Genomic DNA, 22,138 nt, shown 5'->3' with positions numbered 1-22,138 from the left:
TTGTAAGAAATAGAATCTTATTAATCAGTCATCACATCAATGCAACCATTTTATTTATTGGGTGCCACATAAAAACAAATCCGACTGTCAATTCTTTTTTTTAGGCTTTCAGAGAGGGTTCAAGAAAATCCATGAGAATGAAGGTGGGATTCATTTTATTGGTCGACTCCTCCTGATTTGTGCCTCTCATTTTCTGTACAAAAAGCAAATGAACCAATAAAGCCTCAATTCTTCTGCATATATATGTTCTTTGTACAGAACTCAACAATGGAAGCCAACGTACTGGACGAGAACACAGCTGAAGGCTGGGAGAGCAGGATCCGCCAATGGACGGACCAGTATGAGGAGGCTCTGGTCAACCAGTACAGCGCCGACATCCAGACGCTTCTGCAGCTTCACCGCACGGCCAGCACCTCCGTCTCCGAGGCCGAGTGCGGCACCACGACACCTCCAGCCAACACGCAGGTGCAAGCGTCGGTGGGCGCCATGGACACCATCAACCGCACAGAGCTGGCCTGTAACAACACAGTGCTGGGCTCACAGATGCAGGTCAGCCTCAGTCCTCCACCACTGACAAGAATCTCTTGTAATTCAATAAATTCACTATGATGTGCTACAAACAGCACAAAATTGTTGAGTATCATTGTTCATTTATTGTATTAAATCTGCTTTGTCACTTTCCAGCTCCAGTTGGGGCGAGTGACACGGGTGCAGAAACACAGGAAGATTCTCCGAGCGGCCAAGAATCTGGAGGCAGACACTCTGATCATTGAGTACCGGGGGAAGGTCATGCTCAAACAACAGTTTGAAGTCAACGGGCACTTCTTCAAAAAGTATGCAACTCTTTTTTATCATTTATTGGGCGCTCTGGTGCAAAGGCAGTATAAGCCGATTGGTCGCTGGAAACTGTACTTATTTTTTATCCAATCCTATTGTTGCGTGCAGGCCCTACCCGTTCGTGCTCTTCTACTCCAAGTTCAACGATGTGGAGATGTGTGTGGACGCAAGAACCTTTGGGAATGACGCTCGCTTCATCAGGAGGTCCTGTACACCCAATGCTGAGGTAAGACTGGTTGTTTCTCCACAGCTCTGATGTCTGGTCCTCCCACTCTGCTCACTCTGGAGGTGTTTTCCTCTGTAACACTCTGAAGTTCTCCTCCACAGGTCCGACATATGATCGCTGAGGGCATGATCCACCTGTGCATCTATGCTGTCAGTGAAATCACCAAGGACGCCGAGGTCACCATTGGATTTGATTACGAATTCAACAGCTGGTTTGTGAAGTTTGTCTATCCTGTCAATCAGCCTCGTTCAGCCAACACCAATGACAGACTCATTTGTAGAGATAAGGAGATTAAAGTCGAGACATAACGAGATAAAAGAGTTGTTGTTTTTATTTAGCTGTATTTTGACTTTAATCTTCCCCCCATCAGAATTTGTATGCCACTGCCGACATCCTCGTCGCTGACATGTTTTCTCTCGCGATGCTCTTTCCTTTCAACGCCAGCAATTACAAAGTGGACTGTGCCTGTCACAAGAGCAACCAGAACTGCCCTGTGCAGAAACACAACCTGAGCCCCAGGGAGAGCCTGCTGAGCCCTCCCTCCCTGCCCATTACCACGCCCCAGGTCGGTGCCGAGACCCGCCGACGGAAAGCCCGGCGGAGAGAGCTGGAGGGTGGCCTGGGTAGCGACGGCAGCCAGACCTTGGACCAGCAGCAAGAGGCCAAAGATGTACAGGGGACGAGTGACGGCGAGGTGCGTGCCATCAGTCACTCCCACATGGAAATATCGCCGCTTCCTGCAGGGCGGGGAAGACGTTTTCCTCACGTGTCGTCTGCCTTTCACACTCAGGAGCGACTAATGATGGACGATGTGAAGGCTGAGGAAGCAGAGGAAGGCGAGGTGGATGAAAATGGACTTCCAATCTCAAATAAAAGAGTGTGTTGTTTTTTCTTAACACGGTTGTTGCGCGCCCCCGCCCCCCCCCAAAGTGAATTTTCTAACTCTGCACCCGTTTCTGTTTATTGCAGACGTCCAGCAGCCTGGACCGGCGGCGGAGGAGAGCTGGAGGAGCAGAGCTTAAAGACGAGGATGGCCTGGAAAATGAGGAAGTTGCAGGGAATCCTGCTGGTGGGGCTCCCACGCCAAGTAGTGGAGTGGGGGTCAGCACGAGACGCACAACTTATGTTGTGGTGAGAAAAATTCAGTCTGTCTACAGCTGTCTATTTTCACCTTTTTTATTTTTTCTACACTGAGGCGAAGATCCTATTGTGTCTAGAATGTTTCTTTATCAATGTATCTGTCCTTTCCTCCTTTTTTTTTTTAAGGACGTGCCATCCGTCGAAGAGAAGGCTTCCTCACCCAACCTGCCCGCTCCCATCGCCCTCGCCAAACCTGTGCGACCCTCCAAGCCTCGCCCCAAAAGTCGTATCTCTCGCTACAGGTCAAGCTCGTCGCAGCGTGCACGGCGGCAGCGCCAAGCCCTCGCCCAGCAGCAGGCGGCGGCGGCTGCGGCTGCAGCAGCGGCGATGGCAGCGATGCCATCGCTGTCGGACCAGGGCACCGCTCAGGACGAGGAGGGATCTCAGGGCCCCTACGGTGCCGAGCACAGCCACGGAGACGGAGGTCTCGGGAGTCATCTCCTTGATGGAGAGGGCCAGGGCCTCAACTGCATCAACAAAGGCAACTTGCGCTACCCCAAGACCAAGAAGGTTGGGGAACCTTCAGTTTTCTATTATTATTATTATTAGTAGTAGTATTATTATTAGAGGTGTGTGTGTAATAGTTGGCTTGATTTATGATTTTTTTTTATTTTGGTCAAAGCTTAAGGTCAAAGCTTAATATACTGCCGAAAGATACATAATTAGTGTGGATAAGCTAGGTATCCACATTTGGGTGTGCAGGCCATCGTAGCTTACAGGCATACTCGGGAGGGGAGAGGGAGTGTGAAAGACGCTGCAGTCTAACATGTAACCACTTGATCTTGCTGTTTCTGCTTCAAAATCTCCAAATATTTCACAATGCACAGAATAAAGTCAACAGAATCATGTTAATCGTTTTGCCTTTTGTTTTTCCCTTAGTACCTGGTGACAGAGTGGTTGAACGATAAGATCCCTCCTGGGGAGAAGGTCCAGCAAGAAGCTCCGGTCGAACGGCCACTGCGGATATCCACTGACCCGACGGTGCTGGCCACCACCCTCAACATGCTGCCCGGTCTCACACACTCATCGCTCATCTGCACAACGCCCCGGCACTTCGTCCGCTTCAATTCCCCCTTCAACCCTGAGAGACGCCGGCCCCGCCCACTCCAGACGGACGGCACCTATGGCTGCTACAAGAAGGTGAGAGCAGAAACCAAAATGTAATTTTCCAGGTGTGGAAAAGTCATGGGATTTTGCAAAATGGCTGAAAGTTTTCGAAAAGTCATGAATTTTGACCGTGAACCCTGACGAACTAGCAGCCGTCAAAAGTTCTGTATTTATAGGTTGCGGTAAGGTCGCGGAAATTTCACGCAAGTTCATAGAAAAGTTGTGGAGAAGTTTTGAAGTTGTCAGTAAAAATGAGTAGGAGGTTTGATACAAAGAGAGAGAACATAAATGGTCTTTACATGGTCTTCTTGACAAATGCCGATATTATTTTGTGGCTCTGATGCAGAGATGGATAAAGGAGCTGGAGAACGAGAGCTGCTCAGGAAGCGTTGAGGACGGCACAGAGTCCACATCCTCCCAACAAAGCACCAGCAGCAGATCCACACCCAACCCCCTCTCCACCGGTATGTACACTACTACTGCCCAGTGCCTCCAAGCTCTCACATTATGCAAAGTTACTCACCCTTTCATGTCCTGAAATCGCAGAGCTCAACATACCGTTAAAGAAGCGCCGCGCCAAATACATAGCGGAGATGACACCAGCACCTTCGGACCACCTCCTTCGCCCCCTGTCGCCCATCACGCCGCCGATCCCTGAGGACCCCCTCCATCTGCCCCTCCCCAACCCCTGCGGTGCCCTCCTCCCCAACGGCCTGACCTATTCGCCCATGCCCTCACTGTCCGCCAGCCGCTGCAACACGCCCCTGCAGTTTGAAGTAAGGAAACCACTTTCACCTCACAATAGAATAGCAACTTCACATATTGAATATGTTTGTGCAGAACCTCTTAATTCTACATAAGCTGTATAGTTTCTCTTATACCAGTTATTTTTTGTGCTCTTCAAAATTGTTCCTTTTTGATCCATGGCACATTTTTTACGTAAAAAAAAAATCCCATTGCACACTACCAACCAAAAACATTATAAAATGACACTTTTTTAATAATGACTAATAATGACTCTTAATTTATTTATACTCACTCAATGTGAAACCTGGGCCTGTTTAGATGCAAACAAAGCTGATATCTTGGGAGGAATTGAGGGAGGAAAATAGGCTCACCTTTCATTTTAAGCAGTCACTTGGCAATGGAGTATTATTTTTTTCAGACCAATTTAGTGAAATGGGATGATTTTTTACGGTACACTAGTGTGCTGCAGCACAGTGGTTCAATAACACTGGTCTAGTGATAGTGTTAAGCCTAAGATTGGGAGGGGCTGCTGTGTCAAATGCAGAGGACAAATCTTATCCTACGGGATGTGAAATTTTGCTTCTACACATGCTAGCCAGCAAAGAGTTTTAAATCTGTCCCTGTTTGTTTCTAGAACATATCATCGCCCGAGGCGTCTCCTGTTCACCGGCCAGAGTCCATCTCCCCTGAGGTTCGTCCGCCCTGCCATCTCCTACCGCTCATCGCCACATTGAAATTGGTTCTGTAGTCATTTTCTGTCCTTTCTCTCTCCCTCCACCCACAGCCATGTCTTCAGCCAGACTTTGATGCCCCTCGTGCTCCGTTCCCCAACCTGTCGCTCTCCTCCAGCCTGGAGAGCCCCGTGGCTGGAAACTCTGAGGACTTTTCTCTCCCCGGCGCCCCCTCCTCCGGCCACGACTCGCAGGGCTTGCCCTCCGTCGGCACCAGCTCCCTGAACCCCGCGTCCTGTCCGTCCTTGGACCTCAACCCCCCAAGCAGGGAGCAGGCTTTCAGGACAGAGTTCAACCTCATATACACGTGCTCCCCGCTCAACGCCAACCTGGGAAACCCTGCCGCCGCCGCCGCTGCCGCCGACCGTCGCCTATCTCAGTCAGAAGGCAGCTTCTCGCCCACCGAGTCCTTCCACAGTTCCATAAGTGGACAGGGGCTGCTGGGAGACGTAGGCCCCGGCTCTATGTCGCCCTTTGGCGAGCCGCATTACGTGGGTGGCTACCCGGACAGTGGCACACCTCCTCACACCAGCAACCCACCACAAAAGAAGAAGGCAAGTTCTTCACATCCTCCTACTAAAACTTTAGGACGGTTGCGTTGTCCCCTAGCTTTCATGGTAAATACTTGCAGGACTTTTACTTGTTCTTCTTAAGTACAAATGGCTCTTGAGTGTGATCTGTGCAACCCAAAAAAACCCCTCCAAACTTCTTGATGTGCTTCTCCCCACCTCCCGGCTCTGTGTTTGCCCTTTAACTTGTTTTAACCTAATAAATTGGCTCTCTGTCAGGTGCTCAAATAACAAAAAACACTCGGCTCTGTTAAATCAGACACAAAGAAAACATCAAATTAAGTGTTTATCCAAAATGATTTGGGCTCACTAGCTGTGACCCATCCTCCTCCTCCTCTTCCTCTTCCTCTCTTCCCCTTCCCCCGTTTATCCCTCCTGTTTCTCCTTGACGCTCTTTGCCAAGTCTCTCTTCCGCTTTTCTTCCAAGGCAGAGGGCCAACCAGCATACCGTTAGTCTGCTGACAGGGAAACCAGATTACCAGACTATAGATGTAAGAAGTGAATACAAGCCTGTACAGAATATGGTGAATATTCTCCCTACAACTCCATCTTTAGAAGTGTGCATGTAAATATTGTTTTCTCTGCATCTGCATACAACACCTACCCCTCCCCATCCTTCCGACAGCGCCGCCCCTCCCCCACCACCACCCTTCTCCGAAACATGCATTCAATGATGAAACTCGGCTGTGAGCAGGAGTTTTTAACAGTTGAAATACCATTGCAGTCGCTCGATCAAGCACGGGTTCATCCATCGGCCTCAACGCCACAGGCCAGATGGTTTATGAAATGTTGCGATGGTTTCGCCGATGCGGGCCATCGCCTCACTCCATCTCATACGTGGCTCGTTCCGAACTGGGTTCTGTGGCCAAACAGCAGAATGCATGACATCGAGGGAAACTGAGCGGGATTAATGATTCCACCCAATATGTGCAGTTTAGTCTCCTGATTCGGTGTCAACGTCACGTCAATTCAGTTCAATTAGCCTGAACCAATTTTCTGCTGCATTTTTTTCCCTCTATTATAAATTCGAGATATGTAGTCAGTCTACCAGCTCAGTCGCTGCTTCAACTTTGGACAAGCTGATGCTGTTATTTGCTTTTATTGCGAAGGACATTTGATGAAATGGACAGTTTGGTACAAATGGAGATTTGTCAGATTATTGAATAAAGATGGAAAATTCAGTCATTTTAGCCGACATTGCACATTAGCTGGAAGTATAAACTGCAGTAGTTGAATTTTAAAATTTAAAATTACAATTATTTGCTACAGACGTTTTATCCTTCTGTTTTTGTTTTCTGTTTTTTTTTTTTTTTTTTTAATTAAAAATAAGGCATTTCACGGGATTGCACTTTCAGAAATGACATAATATCACTCCTATGAATTGTACTATGAGTATTGTGCTTCAATTGCAGCGATGCTTTACCTTCCAGTTGTAACTGCTCCTTAAATATCAAAAGAAAAGATGGACAGTTGTGACTGAATGACTATTAATTCCGTAAATGAGACCCCCCCCCCCTTTTTTTTCCCCCCACTTCTGTGCTAAATAATTACCCATTTAAATAGTTCACTTCATATTGTGTCTCAGTGTCTGGAGTTTATGTAACATAAGAGGAGGGAGACAAGAAGTGCACGTTATGAGATTTGCCTTCCGTCACTGCTCTTATGAATGAAGACAAGACTGAAGAAAAACTTCAGAGCCCCCTGTGACGACCCGCTTATGTAACATTATGCTGTATTCAGGCAAGAGCCATTCATGTCAGTCTCTGACTGTGCAGCCATTGCGCCCCCTCCATCCCCCGCCCGCCCCCATCCACCGCCATACCGCCGGGATCAGTGCTCTCATCCCCATTGTTGGAAGTGCAGATGTGTGTACGTGTCGTGTGTGTGCTCCTTGGACGTCGATATGAGTGTTTGTGCAGTCGTTGGTGTTTCAGCCTGATTACATCATCCCTGCGTGGTTGCCTTGAAAGTTTGCCTGCTCTTCCGCCAAAGCTGTATGTTACTAACGAACGGTGCATTCAGAGGACGCCGCGGAGTGATGTATCGAGCGATTCCCTAACGAGAAGAAGCTTGTGAAGCTTTTACGCAATGTGCAAAAAAAAAAATTGTGCTCATTGCACACTTGCTCGTGTTAAACCCAGGGGTTCCCCCGTGGTGATTGAAGTGTGTTTTCTTCTCTCTGTTGCATTGAATCCTTGTGAAAACTGTTTTCAGGTGAGTCCTCTCCGGTGTGGTGCATGCGGTATGCCCATCGCTCGGTTTTTTTTGGTGAATGATGTGAACTCGGTGGATGTTGTGACGACCGTCTTCACACGTTTAATTGCTCATCCTCTTTCTCTTTTAACTCGTTCAGGTGTCACTGCTGGAGTACCGCAAGAGGAAGCAAGGGGGCGGCGGAGGCGGCGGCCGCGACTGCGATCCCATCGGGGGCATCTCGTCTTTGGTGGGCACCCCGACCCGGCCTCCCTCTCACTACATCCAGGACTCCCACCATCACCCGCTGTCCCATCAGCAGATGCAGCCCCCCGCCTCCCCACACAGCTCCTCCTTCTCCTCCTCCGCCTCCTCCTCGGCACACGTCCCACAGGTAGAAGAGGTCAGCCCACCAGAGCACCAGGGGGCAGTGCAGCCCAGGCGGCAGGACGGCAACGACCAGTGGTCAGGAGCAAATTCTATTCTGTTGTGATTATCAAGTCGATTGTTGAGCAGTTTTAGCTGTATGGTGTCGCCTGTTCTTGACCCAAGGATGGTCCCCACCACTGTGGAGCGTCTGAGGGAGGGCCACGGCGTCCTGGAGCGAGTGCTGCGGAGCATCAAGATGGAGCGGAATTACAAGAGGAGCGACAGCTCCGCGGAGAAGGAATCTGGTACAAAGAAGCGCCATTTTAAAGGTTCAGTGTGTAATGTGGCTTGATCTGTGATTTTTATATTGGTAAAAGCTTAATATTCTGCCTATTAATGCATTCATAAAAGTGTACAATCGCAGTACAATGAAAGTAGTGTGGACAGTCCAGCGCGCCTGACATTGAGTTTCGTAATTACGGAGACTGCTCATTTCTTCAAATAAACCAGCGAAGGAGATGGTGGACGAGGTATCCAGGTTTGAGTGCAGGCCGCCGTAGCTCACTGGCAAGCTCAGGAGGGGGAGAGAGAGTGAAAGACGCTGCAATCTCCAAATTATATATTATATTATTTATTTTATAACAAAAATATTACACACTTAACCTTTAATAGGAACTTGTTTGTTGTTGTTGAACTGACTCGATGTGGGAATTGACCAGCTGCAATATGTTTCTCTCCGTTCGCAGATGCAGATCGTTACGAGATGCAGGTGGCGTCCATGGCTTCTCCTATGAAGAGTCCACACAGATACAGTCCATCTGTGTACTCACACCAGGTATCAGGCAAATCTTGTCCAACCCTTTTGTTTTTATACTGTTGTTGTTTCATCAATATACACCAACAGAGCTTTGAATGTAAGCCTAGTGCAACTTTGAAGCTGTGAGCATGGTGCCTGACGACGCGCTGACCTGTTGTGTGTTCAGTCCTCAGACGCTCACCGGCAGACCAACAGCCCCTCGTTCCTCCAGCAGACCTCCAGCTCTCCATTCCGGGGCTCCTATAGTCCCTCATCAGGCCAGAGCTACTACCCCCGCCTCGCCCCCACCCACACCGGACTGTCCCAGGACCACCCGCCCTCCCCCTACCCCAGCCACGCCCCCACCTCCTTGTCAGACTGCAGGCCGCCGGCGGGCCCGCTACACCAGCAGAGCGGCAACTTGGACGGAGGCCACGGCTACAGCAGCAGCAGCAGCAGCAGCAGCCACTTAAAAGCCAGCCTTTTGAACATTGGCAGTCAAGCAGGGACCCCTGCCCCGGCCCCCAGGGTCCAGGGGCAGACTAAACTAGACTCAGGTGCCCAGGCCCCCAGAGGGGGTCAGCAGCAGCAGCAGCAGGCATCTCGCAGCCTGAAGTCGGGCAACCCAGGCCAGACGGCGCTGCAGGCCAGCTCTAGGGTGCTGTCGGCCTCGGCACCGACACACTACCCACAGCGAGGGACGGGCCTCAGCCAGTTCCAGCACTCCCCCCTCCAGGGACCCGGAGTACGGACACAGTCAGGAAGCTTTTAGGACCTTCTACGTGTGTGTGTGTGTGGGTGTGTGTCTGTGTGTGCGTGCGCGTCTGTGTGTATGTGAGTGCATATGTGTGTATGTGAGAGTGTGTGTGTGTGTGTGTGAAGCTGGGTACCTCCTGCCACAGCGGCGGTGAAACGAGGCTCAGTCTGGGCAGTTTGGGGGAGGGGAAATGTACAGACCTAAGAGGAGCGAGGACTTCTTCACTGATTTCTCCATTTCTTTTCTGTCTTTTCTTTCTTTATTTTTGGGAAATAGAATTTATTAAAAAAAAACAACAACACACACACACTCACACACACTCACACACACACACACACACACACACACACACACACACACACACACACACATTCTGCCACATTCTGCACAATGCTAATCGTTGACTTTGGACGTCTGTATGGAATCAGTGGGGCAATAAAGGCCCTGACCTTTTGAGGGGAAAAACAAGAAGAAAAAAAAATCACATGTAACTTGAAATTTGTCCCCAAGTTATTTTTATGCCGGACTTTGCAGACGAGTTCTATTAGATGGGGGGAGTTTCACTGTTCCACACAAATGTCTGTTCTAAGATATAAAAAGCTGTACCTGTTGTTATTGTAAACCAGCTTGGATAAATGCTGAGACATCTTTGTAACTTGAAACCAGGACATTATTTTTTTTTAAGCCCCACCTCTTCCCTTCCCCTTGCCTTTGGTTTGTCTTTTTCTTTTCCCCTTTCAATGGCTTTATTTGATTTGGCAAGTTGGCCGAGTCTGTCCTCCGTTATACCAGTTTGGATTTGGAAAGACGGGAACAGCCCGCAGCAGATGGCCACACGTTGATCACCCATCCTGAAGATGTTTGAGTGACGTGGGAAGGGAGGGGTGGGGGTGGGGGGGAGCTTCTCCCCCAGACAGCATCATTCCATCTGGTGAACCAGCTCACCAAGAACATCCCATGGAAAACCACCCCTTGGTTCCTCAGTCTTCTCCATCTCCTCCACTCCCCCCCCCCCCCCCCCCCACACACACACACACACACACACACACACTTTCACCCCCCACCCCAACCCCGGGTTGTTTTGGGTTCTCAGTGTTCTTCATCCCCACTGGACTCTTTTTGTTGCACTTCAGGACGACCTCACTGTCCACATCCTGATTTGTACTTGATACATGCAGGTCTTATGATTCATGGTGCTGCATACTTTGTTTTAAATTTTGTTCCCAATAAATTTGAAATCTAGTCGGCCTCATCCTCATTTTCTCCCCTATACCATCAACTCCTGCCTTTAAAAAAAACAAAAAAAAAAACAAAAAACAAACTCAAAACCCATAAACCACATCAGGATGAGATGCAGGAGAAATGATTTGGAAAAAAAAATCCAACTTCCCTTCTAAAAAAAAAAACATGGTTTACATAAATGCAAGTATTACCTGACCAATTCATCCGTTCACCCATTCCATGTGACCACAAGACTGGGGCGTGGCTCAGTAACGGGAGGTTTGAAAAGCTGCTATGTTCTCCTGTGAGAGCTACATCCCTCTCCACAGATTGCTGTACTTTTATTTTCGTTTTTTTTTTTTTTTTTGTCGGAATGAGAGCGGTCTCCCGAAATGACAAGCGAGAGCCGACAATGACAGAACGCTGTACGGCGGTGGGAGCTCCGCCCTCCTTTCCTGCGGGGGCGTAAACTTTGGATTGATTGTGTTGGTGGTGCTGGAGGATGTGGGGGAGGGGCGGGAGGTCGAAACCACCTGCCACTCTCACCAGGATGAGTTCAAGGACCCGAAGTCCTGGTGGTGCATCCAGACGCTGCGGTCGACAGCCAGCAATCAACACACACACACACACACACACACACACACACACACACACACACACACACACACACACTCGCTCTCACACAATGGGTACTCGTGTTACATGAATGTTTTGACAAATTGACAACAGCAAAGTTGTGATCCCAAAATTAACTTAGCACCTTAACAATGAAAGAAATCCAAGCTAAAAGACACACAGGACAATATGTATGACTCTGTGTACATGTATAGAAAGAAATGTGATATAGACTTGTATGGAGAAAATATAGTACACTGAATTTATCGCATGATATTTTTGTTTTTGTTTTGTTTTTCAAATTTTGGGTGGGGGAGAGGGGTCTGATGGGTTGAAAGATGATCATCAGGTCGGTTTCTGATTTCTGCCACAACAACAACAACAACGAGACTCTGCGTTCTACCTTGTTTTGTAAGAGATTGTTTTGTTGCTTTTGTTTTTATTTTTACACAGATCATAGTAACTATTTCAATTGTTCCCCCCTCCAAAAAAGGTTTAAGAAGCAAGAGATGTAATGCATTTTGATAATAAAAATGACCATGATGGTAATGTATTTTGAAAACTGCCATTGTGACGTGCCATTCCAGGGAGTCGCGACTGTGTTTTGCACACTGATGAGAATGTGGAAGTTTTCCTGTTGAGGGCGCACGGGGAAGATGATAGACACAATTATCAATTTTCTAAGAGAAAGTTTTGTGACCATTTCAGGTAACATACAAGCATTCAGTGCACATTCAACAATTAAAATGAAGGGGAAAAAAGGTTAGTTATTTAAGTAAGAATTTTAATCAAATTGCCATGGTGGGCAATAATTTCTTAGCAAATTTGCCTACATTATAAAAGTTCTGGATTATTTTTTTTCGTCAACTAATTGTAAAGCACTTAAAAAAAAAAAAAAAAAACCATCTTGATTCACTAAAGTCCTCTCCAGCTGTTAATATATCATACAAATCTCATAGTAATCGTCACTCACATGAAGCAGAACTGACTCTAGCCACTAGAGGGAAGCATCGGGCTGTTAATTTTACACTTCAGCGATTAAAAATAAAAAATAAATCTTAGTTCATGTCGCATTGTATACATAAGACATAATGCTAAGGGAATGGATTTTGATGGGGGTAATTAACACATTTTAATTACACCTGTTGAACGATGTCCAGAGACACTGTTCACTCGAAGGTCCAGTTCCGGTCTGGTGGTCCCGCCTCCGTAACGCGAATGAGCAAATGTGCGTAAAAGGGTGAAGTTAGCCGTTAGCTAGTTTCTCTACACTATTGCCTTAATTGTGTGTGTAAGCTTCGAACAAAAACTGCAAAGCAAATGAGAAAAGCAAAAGTGGACTCATTTAGAGACTAATTAAAAGTCAGTTTATTTCATTTAATTTCTCAGACAATACAGTTCGGTCACCCTGGCTGCTCGCCAGCTGGAATAAAAGAAAGAAATTCATTGGAACCAAGCACCGAGATTAAAATCCAAAATCCAGCTGTTTAAATGGCCTGGACACGGAGGGACAGAATCAAGTGGCCCGTGGCAGTGGAAAAAGTTGACCGGTGGCGACATCCAAACGCACAACCAGGTCCTTGAACTCATCCTTGTGAGAAGGTCTCTCTCATTCTGAAGAGTCAGTTTCAGGAGGATAACAAAAAAGACAGCTCTCCAACACTCCCATTAATTAGACAGTTCCCAGTCCTCTGTGGTCCCAGGACACGCATGAGTTGGTCAGGGGAAAAACACTGGAGGAGATGAGAGAAATTATTCTTAAAAACATGTAAATGTGATGAGCGGAACATTGCGTGAAAGGAGAACAGAAGCCAATGGACAAACCTCAGGAGACTGGCTGGTGAACAGGAGACACCTCTGAGGTTTACATGTTCTGGCAATTAAAAAAAAAAAAAAAAATAGGATCAATAATAATTAACAGATTTTTAATATCCTAATATTACAAAACAGGAAAAAATTAATTTCAGCTAAATTTTGTGAATGAATTCACTGATTGACAGGATGCACATCTGTCATGACATTACGTTGCGAGATGGAAATAGTTTTCCGTACCTCAAACTGCAGCAGCCGGCTGCAGCGGCTGGCCAGCAGCGAGGCCATGGGTGAGCAGGTCAGGCCGGTGGGCAGGGAGAAGCCGCAGGGGGTGGGCAGGAGCTGGGGTAAGGAGACCGCCAGCGGTGGTGGCAGAGGCAGGGTGAGGGGCGTCAGAGGGCGAAGGAGGTGGTGGTCTGAAGCTGCTGCCACCTTCATGTACCTGCTACGGCGCTTCTTCAACGGCAAACTGAGTTCTGCAATGTCTATCGCCACCAGTGCAGAACAGAAAAATCATCTAGTGCAGGGTGAGCAAACTATGTTAATAGTAAGTAGATCATAAAATAGCTGCATTTTATCTTTTTTTTGTGTGTGTTTTAAGAGTCATTTCAAGAAAGAGCTACTGTAAATACTATGGGGCTTCAAAGACACATTTTGTTATAACGTTGCTTTTGTTCAATTGACATTAAAGCACATGTTCTCTATATATCCCATGATATATTTTTTCCTCCAATGAGGTGGGTCACCAAAACACTCCATTCTTCTGCTCCTTGCCCACTACTGGTGTGGTGGTGTTGCCATCATACCCCAGAGATGGTTCGGCATCCTTTGTGACATCACAAAGGGCTGGTAGTACACATCTTACCACCAACTGCTTCAAAAGTAAGAAAGTAACATAAGTGAAGGATTCTATAGTTTGGATTTTCTTGTACTTGATTCTTGTTCCATTTTATCCCCTTCCAAAAAAAAAAAAAAAGGTCCAACAAGGTACCACCTTCATCAGGAAACAAATGTTTTATGTTGTTATTTTTATTTACATAATTAAGGGTATGGCACTGATATACTGGAGTCCAAGATTTAAAAAAAAAAAAAAAATTAAGATCTAAAAATGTGTGTAAAGTAACAACTTGGAGGCCATATCTTGCTGAGGAGTTTGTTGAGGATGATGAGCAGCAGTCAATCGACCACATCATGATGATTGTGTACGTACCGCTGGAGACGGGGTTAGGTGTGGATCTGCTTCTGGGACTTTGCTTGGTGGATGTGGACTTTGTGTTGTCCTCAACACTTCCTGAGCAGCTCTCATTTATCCATCTCTGCATCAGAACAACACACACACACAAAAAAAGCACACATTTAATTTCACAATTCTGTGTTTCATTTTGTGCACACAGGCTTTTAACAAACACATGCAAATGTATTTTTGTAAGGATGTTTGTTAACTCATGTTTCTCATCTTTGCATCCTCCTCTCACCTTCTTGTTGCAGCTGTAGGTGCTGTCCATTTGGAGGGGGCGGGGTCTGTCCCGTACGCAGGGACGACTGAAGGGGACAAAATGTTTCGGCGTCTTGTAGATTCGAGACGAGTTGGGGAGACCTGACAGGCTGTTGAGGATGGTGGCCAACGCCGTCGCATCAGTGCCCGTCGGCACTGATCCCTCAACCTCAGCTTCTTGCTGGAGCTTCTCTTCTGCTGAGACGTTGTCCTTCAACCATCTTGCCAGCAGGTACTGAAGGAAATCAAAAGGTGAAACATGATTGAACGCTCAACAACTAGATGTTACTTCTGTGAGGTCCAATGTTCTCCAACCTTCTTAAAGCTGCCTCTGTAATTGCGCGTTGGGCCCTGGCCGTCTCCCTGACCTCTCTGGGTTTCGGTTCCAACTGGAGAGGTGGGAGGGGGCAGGGAGGGAGGGCTCAGCAGCCTCTCCCTGGGGCTCAGGTTGTGCTTCTGCACAGGGCAGTTCTGGTTGGTCTCATGACAGGCGCAGTCCACTGTGTAAAAGCTGGCGTTGAGATAAAGAGAGTTAAAAATCCACTACATAGAGTCACGTATTTTCTACTTTCTCCACTTCCATCTCAATACTAGTAGCAAGAAACTGCACGAACCAGCTGTTGAAATCATAGTCAAATCCAATGGTGACCTCGGCATCCTTGGTGATTTGACAGACAGCAAAGATGCACAGGTGGATCATGCCCTCAGCGATCATATGTCGGACCTGTGGAGGAGAACTTCAGAGTGTTACAGAGGAAAACACCTCCAGAGTGAGCAGAGTGGGAGGACCAGACATCATAGCTGTGGAGAAACAACCAGTCTTACCTCAGCATTGGGTGTACAGGACCTCCTGATGAAGCGAGCGTCATTCCCAAAGGTTCTTGCGTCCACACACATCTCCACATCGTTGAACTTGGAGTAGAAGAGCACGAACGGGTAGGCCCTGCACGCAACAATAGGATTGGATCAAAAATGAGTACAAAGTTTCCTGGGACTGATCTGCTAATACTGCCTTTGCACCAGAGCTCTGAATAAATATGACAATAACACATTTGCATACCTCCTTAAGAAGTTCCTGTTGACTTCAAATTCTTGTTTGAGCATGACCTTCCCTCTGTACTCCGTGATCTGAGTGTCTGCCTCCAGATCATTGGTCGCCCTGACAATCTTTATGGGTTTTTGTACCTGTGCCACTTGTCCCCATTGGAGCTGGAATATGAAAAAAAAAAAAAAAAAAAAATTATATATATATATATATATATATATATATATATATATATATATATGTATATATATATATATATATATATATATATATATATATATATATATATATATATATATATATATATATATATATATATATAGCTAAAATTTTTAAACCATTGTTGACGAGGCACTGCAAGTAAAATGGAATTTAACATTGAAAATTTAATTTCGTCAAGACAACGAAGTCCATCTGCTTTAATGTTACCATCATAATGAACTTTACAATTGAGAAAAGAATAAAAACACAATTGTAGGTGTGTCAGAGTGGTGGAGGACTGAGGCTGACCTGCATCTGTGAGCCCAGCACTGTGTTGTTACAGGCCAGCTCTGTGCGGTTGATGGTGTCCATGGCGCCCACCGACGCTTGCACCTGCGTGTTGGCTGGAGGTGTCGTGGTGCCGCACTCGGCCTCGGAGACGGAGGTGCTGGCCGTGCGGTGAAGCTGCAGAAGCGTCTGGACGTCGGCGCTGTACTGGTTGACCAGAGCCTCCTCATACTGGTCCGTCCAATGGCGGATCCTGCTCTCCCAGCCTTCAGCTGTGTTCTCGTCCAGCACGTTGGCCTTCATTGTGGTCGAGTCCTACACAGAATTATAAAAATAAAAATTGAGGATCTATTACTTCATTTCCTTGTCTTACAGAAATAAATTGGAGCTGAGTCAACAAATGAATTAATTAATTTTACCTTCATTCTCATGGATTTTCTTGAACCCTCTCTGACAGCCTGGAGAGAAGAATTTACATTCATCAGTTTACTGCCGATAATCAAACCTCTAACCTGAAAACCGCAGGGAGATCCAGGAATCTAACTCAGGTCAAACACCATGGAGATGAAAACCCAAACTACCAGCATATTATTTAGCCAATATGTTGACACGGTGCGTAGTTACCCTAACCGACTTCCTGGTTCCAACTTCAGGTCCAATCCCCAACTCTGAGATTACAATCATTCCCTAATGCAGAGTGTCGCTCTCTCATTATAAAGATTCAAAGTGGTGGTACTAATAACACTCCTCGTGGAAGTTCTTTGATAAACCACCCCCGCTTTAGGAATAACACTAAAATTTAACATTAAATAATCAACAGTACACGGGTGCTACTTCTGACCTAAGGCAAACAAAACAAGTCAAAATAAACAGATTTTTACAGCTGCATTGTCTGTCTGTTGTCTATTTCAGGCTCCTTTTCAACTGCTTTTCGTATAAGATGCGGTCTGAGCTCAGAAACTTACTGAAACATGGATTTTAAGACTCGATTCTGCAGGAACAATGTTAAAAAGAGACTCTTTTAAAACATTGCTTTAGCCTTGGCACGTGAAAAAAAAACAACACATTCCCTTGTCACTCACCCCAGACTCAGTAATTATCTGCTGCTCGGCCTCCCCTGCTCATGCCACACCTGCTCTCACTGCCATTTTAATCAGCACATGTGCAACTCATTCTCTGCAATCAGCCTGGCATGTTCACCAGCTCCACAGTCAGCTGACTGTCTTGAATGTTCTTCTTTGCCACACAAGACTTCTCACGACTCTTCTGTCTGACTCTCTGTCACTAACTTTAAGTTCCTGCTGATGCTGCTGATTATGATGATACAAAAATATATTTACCATCAACCCCAGTGTTGCTGTAGTCAGTAGCTAACAGAGTAGTCATCCTGCCCACACTTTTTTTTTTTGCACTTGCTGCCTGTGTTCTCGTGACTGGGTGAAATTCACTATTACACACACACACACACACACACACACACACACACACACACACACACACACACACACAAAAAAATAAAAATAGAAAAAGATAAATATTATCAATCAACAAACATAAACGTGTCTAAATGATTCAAAATTCTCAAGTAAGGAAATAATTCAAATTTGACGAAATATAGATATTTATGACACTTGATGAAGCTGAAGCTCATATGGAAACAAATAGAGACGAGCAGTGTCAGAAGTCTGTCAGTTTGTTCACTGGTGCTTTGTTCAACCCTGAGCATGTCTGTAACATAACAAAGACGAGGCGTGCCAGAAATTAAGCCAATTAGCACCTGGCTGGGGCGGCTATCACCGCCCTGGACCAGATATCAGCGGCCTTTCACCTCACAAAGGGGATGATTAGCTGCATCCTGTGGGGACGCACAGCCCGAAGACCATCCCTGACAAAAGAAACTCGGGGCGGACTTTCACTGACAGGCTGGAGACACGTATTGTTTTACAAAACGAGGGACCTCTCAAAACTTGTCATATGGAAATGCTGTCTGTCGTCGTCTTCTGCCCTCTGAGGCTCTGTGCTCTTCAGCTGGTGTGAACTAGTCATGGGGTTGGGGGTTTCACTGTAGTAGACTACCTGATCTCTGTGCAGGAGCCTCAAAAGCCAACTAAAGTCCAAACGTTAAAAGAAGTGAACAGAACACAACCTGTTTTTTGTGACGGGGGGGGACATTAGTGATACCACTCATTTCATGTTGTCTTATAATGGCTAATCTTGTATCTGTTACAATTTATTGACTGTGTTTTTTAATTTTTTTTTATCTGTTGTTGCATTCATTGTTTTTATCTTTCATATTTCTCTCTTCCTCTCTGGCTGCAGCATGGGTGAAAGAAACCCACAACATGAAATGAATAGTCGCATTCCCCTGGAAAGAAAATCACATATCGTCTCAGAGAATGGTTTCACCTTTTTGAAAATATGGCAGTCATTGTCTCGATCATAGTTGCTTGTCTCTTACACCAAGTATCTAAGTCATTTGTAGTGACTTTATACACTGTATATATATATGTTTTGCCTATATACTGCATATTGACTCTTTTTGGCACATTTTGCATCTACATATATAAAACTGAAAATAAAATAGTCAAAAAAAGAAACCAACAACAAATTTCGCACTGGGACAATGAAGTTTATTGCACACTCAGGTCTGAATACCTTAGGAAGCCATCATCAAAAGATATGAAACGTGTACATTGTATTATCCGACCCTCAGATACCACTGTATGGGATATTGGAATTGTTTCTGAACATTTGAGTGTATTGCAAGTACTCTGAAACAATGTGAGACAGTTGTAGGTTTTAACATTTAGAATATAAACCCAATGTTTCAAAGTAAAAGGCCAGGCCAGCAGCCAGAGACTTGCTTTGGACAGATAATCTGCAGTTTCTTGACTTTTGTCTGCCTGCATACCACAGTGCTGCATACATGTGAATACCTCCTGTAGTTGGCCAGATCTTTTTTTTCATCCCTTGATACAAAGTGCTTCCTCTGCAGTGGCGGGGGGGGAAATCCCCCAAGTGAGGGGTCAGAGTAACGACGCGTGAGTTGGTTTCACCCTATCAACTTTTTAACAAAAGAAATCACATGATGAGTGATTGGGTGTAACGGGTGGGACAACTCTTAGGACCACTTCTAAGGTGCTCCTCAGTCAGGATAAATACCTGGGACCCCCAAACCATTTTTTCAGTTTGTGCTCTGAAGACCGAGGGTTCAACATCTCAGGCTTTCAGCGAGGGTTCTAGAACTCCAGGAGAATGAAGGTAGTTTGCTAACATATAGCTTTCATTTATATTTGTCCAGCTCTAATTGATTTCTCTTAGCTTCTGTAACAAACCAAATAGTTGATCCCCTTTTTTCCTAATATCCTGTCTAGGACTCCACCATAATGACCAACACTCTGGATGAGAACACAGCTGAAGTTTGGGATCCCAGGACCTGCCAGTGGACGGACCAGTATGAGGAGGCTTTGTTCAATAAGTACAGTCTTGATGCCCTGATGCTTCTTCAGCTTCACCGCACAGCCAGCACCTCCAGCATCACAGCACCTCTGGCAAACACACAGATGGAAGCATCAGTCAGCACCCTGGACACCGAGCTGGCCTGTAACAACACCGTGCTGGATTCACAGATGCAGGTCAGCACTCCATCCTCCACCACTCTGACACACCAACAAGTGTGTTGTTATTCTATTATGACTCTAAAACTTTACTGAGCAAAGGAAATCATACCACGCTTTGTTTAACTGTGTAAAACAATGCGATTTACAGATTTACAATTCTGTTTCCCTTCCAGTTTAAGCGAATGACCCTCCTGCAAAAACACAGTAAGATTCTCAAAACGGCCAAGAATCTGGAGCCAGACACTCTGATCATTGAGTACAGAGGGAACGTTATGCTCAAACAAGAATTCAAAGTCAGCGAGAACTTCTTCAACAAGTATGCAACTCTTTTATTCATATTTATTCAGAGCTCTGGTGCAAAACCAATTTTTGCAGATTGATTGTTGGACACAATGAACTCATTTTTGATCCAATCCTATTGTTGCATGCAGGGCCTACCCGTTCGTGCTCTTCTACTCCAAGTTCAACGATGTGGAGATGTGTGTGGATGCAAGAACCTTTGGGAATGACGCTCGCTTTATCAGGAGGTCCTGTACACCCAATGCTGAGGTAAGACTGGTTGTTTCTCCACAGCTCTGATGTCTGGTCCTCCCACTCTGCTCACTCTGGAGGTGTTTTCCTCTGTAACACTCTGAAGTTCTCCTCCACAGGTCCGACATATGATCGCTGAGGGCATGATCCACCTGTGCATCTATGCTGTCAGTGAAATCACCAAGGATGCCGAGGTCACCATTGGATTTGACTATGATTTCAACAGCTGGTTCGTGCAGTTTCTTGCTACTAATATTGAGATGGAAGTGGAGAAAGTAGAAAATATTTAGTTTCTGATTTTATGAAGTGGAATTAAATATATATTTTTTTTTATCTCAACACAAGTTTTTACACAGTGGACTGCGCCTGTCATGAGACCAACCAGAACTGCCCTGTGCAGAAGCACAACCTGAGCCCCAGGGAGAGGCTGCTGAGCCCTCCCTCCCTGCCCCCTCCCACCTCTCCAGTTGGAACCGAAACCCAGAGACGTCAGGGAGACGGCCAGGGCCCGACGCGCAATTACAGAGGCAGCTTGAAGAAGGTTGGAGAACATTGGACCTCATAGAAGTAACATCTGGCGTTGTGCATTCAGTAGTGTTGACAGTTTCGCCTTTTGTTTTCCTTCAGTACCTGCTGGCAAGATGGTTGAAGGACAACGTCCCTGCAGAAGAGAAGCTCCAGCAAGAAGCTGAGGTTGAGCGTCGGGTGCAGGCGGTCCCTGACCCGACGGCGTTGGCCACAATCCTCAACAGTTTGCCAGGTCTCCCCAGCTCGTCGCGGATCTACACGACGCCCAAACACTTCGTCCGCTTCACTTCCCCCTACAGACGGGAGATAGCCCACTCACGCCCCCGCCCCCTCCTAATGGATGGCACCTACGGCTGCTACAAGAAGGTGAGAGGAAGAAGCAGAGAAATTAGAAAAGAGAGCAAACACCCATTCTTACAGTAAAACTGTATATATATATATATATATATATATTATGTATAACATGTGTGTTTGCTGTTATTTGAATTGTTTTTGGACACGTGCTGATATGTTTGTGATCCTGTTACAGAGATCGATGAAGGAGCTGGAGATCGAGAGCTGCTCAGGAAGTGTTGAGGACGGCACAGAATCCACATCCTCCGAGCAAAGCACCAGCAGCAGCTCCACACCCAACTACCTCTGCAGTGGTATGTACACATTCCCATTATGATGTGGTTTACTGCTGTTTATTAGAATTGACCAAGAACTCCACATTGACGATATGGCCTCCAGAAATATTATTTGAAGATATTGTGAACACCATTAGACTAGGAGAGTCTCAGAGGACAGAACAATGTCTTGAAGTGTTGAAGTGAAGTCATGAACCCAGTTCGTGGATGCATCTCCCTTTGTGGCATCACAAAGGGCAGATGGTCCAACACTACACACTTTTTGAAAAGTGAAAAGTGACAGAGCCAAATGAGAGACACACACAGTGACTGTTGACCTTGTTGTTTTTGTGTTGCCATTGCTTCCAAGTCGCTCACATTTTACAGTTTGGGATTTGCAGGGTCAACTGTACCATTAAAGAAGCGCCGCGCGGCAAGGCTGTTGCCTCCAGGCCACCTCCACGGCCCCCTGCCGCCCATCGCCATGCCAAACCCCGGGGGCCACCTCCCCTCAGCCCACCCCATCACTTGCTGCTGCCTTCCGCCCAACGGCGTGACCTACTCACCAATGACTTTTTTCAACCATATCCAGCCCTGAGGCGTCTGCTGGAAACACACACCCCAAACATGAATCGCACAAATGTAGCTCTATTGTCCTACATTTGTGACAAATGTCTTAGAAAAATATTCTACTGAATTGAT

General features: G+C 46.2%; 3 protein-coding genes across 18 annotated transcripts in view; 2 read left to right on the top strand and 1 right to left on the bottom strand.

Annotated features, from left to right (window-relative positions):
• The window catches only part of LOC142887252 (histone-lysine N-methyltransferase SETD5-like), a 28,129-nt gene extending 17,249 nt beyond the window's left edge, over window positions 1–10,880 (top strand). For 10 of the 13 annotated variants that reach the window (XM_076024738.1, XM_076024737.1, XM_076024736.1 and 7 more), the window contains 19 exons: window positions 105–143; window positions 259–549; window positions 685–833; window positions 946–1,063; window positions 1,165–1,274; window positions 1,508–1,757; window positions 1,854–1,940; window positions 2,033–2,194; window positions 2,330–2,713; window positions 3,083–3,343; window positions 3,657–3,774; window positions 3,857–4,086; window positions 4,692–4,748; window positions 4,842–5,342; window positions 5,789–5,881; window positions 7,711–8,015; window positions 8,103–8,224; window positions 8,666–8,754; window positions 8,903–10,880. In XM_076024738.1, coding sequence (XP_075880853.1) covers window positions 105–143; window positions 259–549; window positions 685–833; window positions 946–1,063; window positions 1,165–1,274; window positions 1,508–1,757; window positions 1,854–1,940; window positions 2,033–2,194; window positions 2,330–2,713; window positions 3,083–3,343; window positions 3,657–3,774; window positions 3,857–4,086; window positions 4,692–4,748; window positions 4,842–5,342; window positions 5,789–5,881; window positions 7,711–8,015; window positions 8,103–8,224; window positions 8,666–8,754; window positions 8,903–9,487 — 3,951 coding nt within the window. In that variant the 3' untranslated portion in view covers window positions 9,488–10,880. The remainder of the gene's footprint in view (window positions 1–104; window positions 144–258; window positions 550–684; window positions 834–945; window positions 1,064–1,164; window positions 1,275–1,507; window positions 1,758–1,853; window positions 1,941–2,032; window positions 2,195–2,329; window positions 2,714–3,082; window positions 3,344–3,656; window positions 3,775–3,856; window positions 4,087–4,691; window positions 4,749–4,841; window positions 5,343–5,788; window positions 5,882–7,710; window positions 8,016–8,102; window positions 8,225–8,665; window positions 8,755–8,902) is intronic. The other 3 variants (XM_076024749.1, XM_076024741.1, XM_076024739.1) reach the window with 2 other exon arrangements.
• A 2,021-nt stretch (window positions 10,881–12,901) lies between these two features.
• LOC142887257 (histone-lysine N-methyltransferase SETD5-like) lies at window positions 12,902–17,324 on the bottom strand. Of its 3 annotated transcripts, none has more exons than XM_076024758.1 (12): window positions 17,232–17,324; window positions 16,569–16,607; window positions 16,171–16,464; window positions 15,676–15,824; window positions 15,441–15,558; window positions 15,230–15,339; window positions 14,931–15,126; window positions 14,596–14,850; window positions 14,331–14,436; window positions 13,361–13,605; window positions 13,133–13,181; window positions 12,902–13,041 (listed from the first exon to the last, which is right to left on the bottom strand). In XM_076024758.1, exons 2-11 carry the CDS (start codon window positions 16,578–16,580, stop codon window positions 13,173–13,175), a joined length of 1,494 nt encoding a protein of 497 aa, XP_075880873.1. In that variant the 5' UTR covers window positions 16,581–16,607; window positions 17,232–17,324; the 3' UTR covers window positions 12,902–13,041; window positions 13,133–13,172. The 3 variants fall into 3 exon arrangements, with proteins under 3 accessions (XP_075880873.1, XP_075880872.1, XP_075880871.1); XM_076024757.1 differs by lacking the exon at window positions 17,232–17,324 and adding an exon at window positions 17,115–17,199; XM_076024756.1 differs by lacking the exon at window positions 17,232–17,324 and adding an exon at window positions 16,780–17,100.
• A 1,954-nt stretch (window positions 17,325–19,278) lies between these two features.
• On the top strand, window positions 19,279–22,053 carry LOC142887258 (histone-lysine N-methyltransferase SETD5-like). 2 transcript variants are annotated; one of them, XM_076024760.1, is made up of 9 exons: window positions 19,279–19,410; window positions 19,524–19,784; window positions 19,943–20,085; window positions 20,201–20,318; window positions 20,420–20,529; window positions 20,646–20,841; window positions 20,928–21,194; window positions 21,358–21,475; window positions 21,838–22,053. In XM_076024760.1, exons 1-9 carry the CDS (start codon window positions 19,405–19,407, stop codon window positions 22,032–22,034), a joined length of 1,416 nt encoding a protein of 471 aa, XP_075880875.1. In that variant the 5' UTR covers window positions 19,279–19,404; the 3' UTR covers window positions 22,035–22,053. The 2 variants fall into 2 exon arrangements, with proteins under 2 accessions (XP_075880875.1, XP_075880876.1); XM_076024761.1 differs by having other exon boundaries at window positions 19,280–19,410; window positions 21,824–21,994.
• The last annotated feature ends 85 nt before the right edge of the window (window positions 22,054–22,138 follow it).

This window comes from Nelusetta ayraudi, unplaced genomic scaffold (genome assembly GCF_046127955.1).
Source record: "Nelusetta ayraudi isolate G7.1 ecotype Tasmania unplaced genomic scaffold, CSIRO-AGI_Nayr_v1 ptg000017l, whole genome shotgun sequence".
NCBI lineage: Eukaryota > Metazoa > Chordata > Actinopteri > Tetraodontiformes > Monacanthidae > Nelusetta > Nelusetta ayraudi.
Note: the sequence above shows the minus strand (reverse complement) of the source record. Positions and strands in the feature narration are given on the sequence as shown.

Bases quoted from the DNA above. Each gene is read 5' to 3' on its own strand.
- LOC142887257 (XM_076024756.1), bottom strand. From the start codon at position 16,833: ATGATTGTAATCTCAGAGTTGGGGATTGGACCTGAAGTTGGAACCAGG. The intron at 16,465-16,568 runs GTAAAATTAATT...AATTCTGTGTAG, and splicing joins GAAAATCCATGAGAATGAAG to GACTCGACCACAATGAAGGC. The intron at 15,825-16,170 runs GTCAGCCTCAGT...TTCATATTCCAG, and splicing joins TGCTGGGCTCACAGATGCAG to CTCCAATGGGGACAAGTGGC.
- LOC142887258 (XM_076024760.1), top strand. The intron at 20,319-20,419 runs GTAAGACTGGTT...TCTCCTCCACAG, and splicing joins CCTGTACACCCAATGCTGAG to GTCCGACATATGATCGCTGA. The intron at 20,530-20,645 runs GTTCGTGCAGTT...TCTCAACACAAG, and splicing joins GACTATGATTTCAACAGCTG to TTTTTACACAGTGGACTGCG.